The 5,774-nt window shown below is 45.4% G+C and overlaps 1 protein-coding gene across 1 annotated transcript in view; it reads right to left on the bottom strand.

Moving 5' to 3' along the window:
* The window catches only part of Slc5a1 (solute carrier family 5 member 1), a 69,599-nt gene that overhangs the window by 7,071 nt on the left and 56,754 nt on the right, over positions 1–5,774 (bottom strand). The window contains exons 12-13 of the mRNA XM_021210850.2: positions 3,868–4,018; positions 1,581–1,749 (exon numbers count right to left, since the gene is read on the bottom strand). Of these exons, the coding sequence (XP_021066509.1) occupies positions 1,581–1,749; positions 3,868–4,018 (320 nt within the window). The remainder of the gene's footprint in view (positions 1–1,580; positions 1,750–3,867; positions 4,019–5,774) is intronic.

Raw genomic sequence — 5,774 nt, 5'->3', positions numbered from 1 at the left:
GTGTGTCATGTCAGATGCTATCATGTGTGTCATGTCAGATGCTATCACGTGTATCCTGTCAGATGCTATCATGTGTATCATGTCAAATGCTATCATGTGTATCATGTCAGACAATTAGCATGGCACACGGGCAGCAGCCACCCTTGCCCAACCCTTCCTGTGTAGGTGGGTGCTTGACAGCACATCCATTCCTAGGTGTCACTTCTATTGAACTTTAAACTTGATGTCAACCTCCTGTGGACTCAGAGTCACCAACCTGGGTCACAGAGGTGCCATTTCTACTACTACTCTTGCCCTGCTTCTCCAGCTGTGCCTTCTACACTTTCCACACATAAACGCCCTCTCAAGACAGGCGAAATCCCTTACAAGTCCCTCTCGTTCCCCTTCCATTTCCACACTGGCCGAGGCCGTTCCCTCCATCTTTCTTCTCTAACTTTAACCCCTTTCCTCCTCTGGGAAACCGTCCCTGCCGGTTCCAGTGTCTGCTGACTTGGCCCCCTTTTGCATCCCTGCCTATCTACTCTTTGTCCCTCGTTTTATGGCTCATTTGTCATCTGTCTTACACAGTTTCACTGATGAACTGCCTGAGAGCTAGGGCTTTGTCCTTTCTGGGGCCCTGAGGAATTGCGACTGGAAAGACAAACTCACACTATCGGTGGCTTTTCCTAGAATACCCTCTGGAGTTGCTTATCCAGGTACTACAAACAAGACTTCCTGGTGGGAGCCTCAGAGTCAAGTCAGAGTCACAGAGATTGGATGGGTAGAGACAGTGGAGCCACGGTCGTGAGAAGGCAGGTGTGTGTGGAGAACGTGGAAAGCCTTATTGTGAGAGTGGAAAACCCTCCAGTCAGCTCTCCTCCATTACCAGAGACTTGAGAGTGGACACCCCTGTATGCATGTGATGACCTCGGGAACCTTCGCTTGTAGCTCACACATACTCATTCATCAGAGAACTTACAATGAGGAAAAACCTTATATGTGCAATGTATGGCCAACTTCACTGTGCACCAGTGAATCCGTGCTGGGCAGGAGCCATATGAATGCACAGAGTGTCGTGTGACCCTTGTTCCTAACTCATACACTCATGCACAACACAACCTATACTGTCAGAGAGCAAGGAAGAAGAAGTTTTCCTGTCATAGACTATATCCCCCCCCCCAACAGGAGACACCTCCATTCTATTTATTTCTCCTTTGTAAAAGGCCCTTACTGTTTAAACTTAGTCTTCTGGAAGGCAATGCAAACGCAAGCATTTCAGAGACCAGTTGGAAGAAAAGAAAACTAACTACCTAAACAGGAAAGAAATGATTGGATGGGAAACATACACTATTAGTTTGGGACCTTATAGCAAGGACAGGAAGTCAGAGAAAGAGAGCGGATCTGATACTACCTCCTGAGGGTTCAACTCTCAGGGAATCTCATAATTCCTTGAGGCGTACCCACCTAAACCTATAACTTGCATATCCACTTCTGTTGGAAATCTCTGAGACACAGAATCCTTTTCATAGACAATATGCAAATCCCCATGAACAACTTCTGCAGCACACCGGCTTTTCTGGAGCTGCTAGAACGACACCTACCTGTTCATTGACTCTCTTGCAGAAAATGGCTAGCAGGAAGACAGCTGCAATGGGCGGCCCCAGGTAACTGGTGATAGACTGGATGTAATCAAAGAGCTGCCCACTCTGAGCAGACTGTACAATGGGCACCCAGGCGATGCTGATGCCAATCAGCACGAGGATGAACAACCTGAAATCAGGGCACCAGAACAGAATGTCAGTGCTCTGCATGAATGAATATATACATGTCGGGGGGCTGGGGGATGGCTCAGCGGTGAAGAGTGCCGACTGCTCTTCCCAAGGTCCTGAGTTCAAATCCCAGCAACCACATGGTGGCTCACAACCATCCGTCACGAAATCTGACTCCCTTTTCTGGAGTGTCTGAAGACAGTTACAGTGTACTTACATATAATAAATAAATAAATACTTTAAAAAATATGTTTAAAATAATATATAGATGCCAATAATATATAAATATATGTATGTACACACCTATATGCAGATGTCACAAGCATATATATGTGTGCTATATGACTATATATATATATATATATATATATATATATCATATCATACCAACACAGTGATACAAAATAAGCAGATTCATTCTTGAGGCTCCCTTCTTCCTTACTCTGCTTACCTGAAAGTTATCTGTGTCTATGAATAACAGAAACATATTTGACTTTCAACAGTCAGCTAGGCCCAGTGATCTAACACAGGAAAATCCCACTGTGAGAGGAATCAAAGTCTAGGTACAAGGTTATGGACTCTGGAGCAAGGAAATCGTGGATTCAAATTCTTATTATTTCTCCACGATATGAAACATGTTGCTTAATCTCCTTCCAAGTCTCCAGCGCTCCAGCTGAAAACTGAGGATAAAGATTAATAAGAGAAAAACTCACACATTGGAGATGATAAGTGTTTTTTAAACACCATCTCCCTTTCCTTCTTTCTTATAAAGTTTTAACAAAGCTAAAAACATTAGCCGAGGAGAGATTCTGCAAACAGGGCTAGTTAGGAAGTAAATATTGGTATTTCTAGCTCTCTTCCTGAATTTTCCTTCATGTTGTAAAACTGTGGGAGACTCTCTTACAAGACCTTATTACTCGTGCACTTGATGTAATTACAAAGACTAGACTTCCTGCACCCTGTGTGTATTTAAGGCAATGGAGTACTGTTTTCACGTAGATCTCCCTCTGAGATGACCTTCCCATACCACCTGCTATTCACCCCAACTCCACCTGCCATTTCTGACTCTAAGATCTCCCTCTTCCCCTCCTACCCTATAGCATGCTTGCCTCTTCTGTATCTGAGCCCTTGATTTCTCTTACAGACCATACAATTGTTCCAGGCCACTGTGAGGTTGTTCAGTGCTGAGAAAACCCAAAGACTGTAAAGGTCAACATACTGGTGTCCTTCCCAGTGGGAGCCTTGTTAAAAAAAAAAAAAAAGCCAATCAAGGTCTCAGTGCTGCTCAGTCGGGCGCGAAGTAGAAGATTCTGTGCTGATCAGACACTCCCAAAAAGCAGGGGATCCTTATTATCTCAACAACAACAACAAAATACAGAGTAGGGAATGCAGCTCAGTGGTAGGTTTGCCTCATATCTGCAAAGGGCCAGTTCAATCCCAGCACCGTTTGTTAAAATATATGTGCACATAGCTGGAGCTTTGTAATTTACGGAGGATGTTCACAAATGAAATTTCAGTCCATTCTTCCCTTCATTTTTGAAACAAAAATGTTGCTTCAGAGGGTTGAGACATCAGGGATACTTGGGCCACAGAAAAAGAGCAGTTAGAGAGGTGAGGACACGAGGAGCATCCTGGAGCATCCAAGATCCCTGGGGCAGGGCACATGTAATCATGGAGCAGCGAAGAGTCCTGGGGAGGCACTTAATCAGCTGCAGATGGCGACCTGGCTCTGCTCAGTCAGCCTTAGCTAAGGCACAGACAACTGCATTCTGCTGATGCTCATCAGTAGCCCGAGATAAAGAAGTTGATTTCTTATGTCTCTTCTAACTCCACTGGAACACTGTTTAATTGTTTTCTATGTAAACTGAAATGGTGGGGCTGGGGCTCTAACTCTGTGGTATAGTGCTTGCCCAGAACGAACGTCAGTGCTCTGAGTTCAATCTCTCAGTACCACAGAAAAGAAAAAGCCAGCGATAGGTAAATATAACTGGCCATAGAGATAACTCCAGTCATGCCAAGTGTCTGCTAATCTTGCCTAACATGAGACCTATGGGGGGTAGAACTTTCGTGGTTGCTTAAGCTTCCATGCTACAGGTTGGGATGCAGGGGTTGCATTTACCTTCCTGCAATCATGAGCTCCTTCTCAGATGCCTTCTTCCGGATCTTGGTGTAGATGTCCATGGTGAAGAGAGTACTGGCGCTGTTGAAGATGGAGGTCAAGGAGCTCATGAGGGAAGCCATCATGACAGACAACATCAGGCCTCGCAGTCCTGGGAGAGAAGAGGCTTTGAGTGGTAAACCTGTCATCCCAACTCCTGCTGCTTGTGCACCGGTACCCAGCATTTGTTTGCTTTTAGAAACCATGCTGCGTCCTCAAATTTATCGCTCAAGAAGGAAGAGATGTTTTAAGAAGTGGGCTGAAGCTGTAAATGCTAAGACCACTGCAGACAATGATCGAGAGACAAGGTATACATTAGCTACGTTTCAATTAAACGGTAATGATGGCGGTGCTGAGTGTGGGGTCGTGGCAGTGGCAGGTGTTTCCATCCAACAGGATGTTCATAAGGACACTCACCAAAAGGTTTCACGATCTAGCACAAGGATATCTAAATGAGATTGAATGGAGACTGAGTGGGCAGCTGTGAGTGGGATCCTGGAGCAAATCCCATCTGGCAAGGGTGCAGCATGCAGCATGTGATGCCTGTTCAAGGGTTCGGCGTGCAGCATGTGATGCCTGTTCCTGGCTGTCAGCTTGACTACATCAGGGATTAACTAAAACCCAAGGGGCTGAGTATACCCGTCAGGGGTTTTTCTTAATTATAAATCGTTTGAAGTGGGAAGACCCGCCTTTGATCTGGATCTTTCTGGGCCACACCTCCTGGTGACATAAAGGACATGGAAGGAGGAAGTCCTTGCTCTTTGCCTGTTTGCCCTCGTTCTCGCTGGCAAGTTCATTCCCTCACTGGCATTAGAGCCTTCTGCTTAGGGATTCCAACATCTACTAAAGACCGGCTGAGACATCCAGCCTCATGGACTGAACAACCAAGAGATTCTGGGCTTTCTGTTGGAAGACAGTAATGGCTGGACTGGCTGGACCACAGCCTGTAAGCCCCTCTAAGAAACCACCTGGTGAAGCAGGTCTGCGACACAGACTGCATGGCCTGCAGCAAGGCCTGTTTAAACTCTGACACATCAGCGTTATCACTGGCGGTTTGGTCAGCATAGGGACAAACAGTTTAATGTCCTCTCATTTTTCTACTCTTATTAAACCTTCATTCGCTTATATACTTAACAAATGTTTGCTAAATCTAATTGCATAGCAGCCTAGGCCCCCAAAATTGTGGCACACCATCAGACTGAGTAAGGTAAGAAGGCAAAAGTAAACTGGAAGATAAGGACAATTAGGGGACAAAACAGACAGACGTGGTGTGGGTTAGGGGGGACACTCGGTGGCTGAGAAGAAGCTGAATCTGTGAGTGGGAGCAGAAGAGGCAGCCTAAGAAGACGGGAGAGAGATGAATAGGAGAAGATAATAGTATGAACCCGAAGCAAAAGACTCAAGAAAGACAACTGATGCTATCGAGTAATGTAAGGGGAGGGATGGGAAATGGTTATGTGGCCCAGCCCAAGGAAGGTGCTGGGGATTCAGTAGTCATAGGAGCCAGGTGACAGCCAAAGAGGCCAGAAACAGCTCATGCTCACACATGTTTTGTAGTTTTAAATACATCTTTTTTTGTTGTTCACTTTTCCGCTATAGCACCATGTGCTAGGGTCTCAGGAGAGCAGAGGTGTAGAGGGCCAGTCTGTAGAAGAGATAGATCCATTCCTGCAAATACCAGTGTGACTTTTGCTCTCTGGAACTTTCATTAATAAGCAGCCAAGTTCAGTGGAAGAGTTAAATATTACTCCTGCTCTTATATGATTTGAATACAAATGCTTTCTTCGCCCAAGGTTGTGCATCAAGTTTATGGTGACAAAGTTCAAAAAGAAAGCTAGCCATGCTAGGCATGGTGGCACACGCCTTTA

This window comes from Mus pahari, chromosome 13 (assembly GCF_900095145.1).
Source record: "Mus pahari chromosome 13, PAHARI_EIJ_v1.1, whole genome shotgun sequence".
Lineage (NCBI taxonomy): Eukaryota > Metazoa > Chordata > Mammalia > Rodentia > Muridae > Mus > Mus pahari.
The sequence above is the reverse complement of the archived record's forward strand: the minus strand, read 5'-3'. Positions and strand labels throughout refer to the sequence as shown.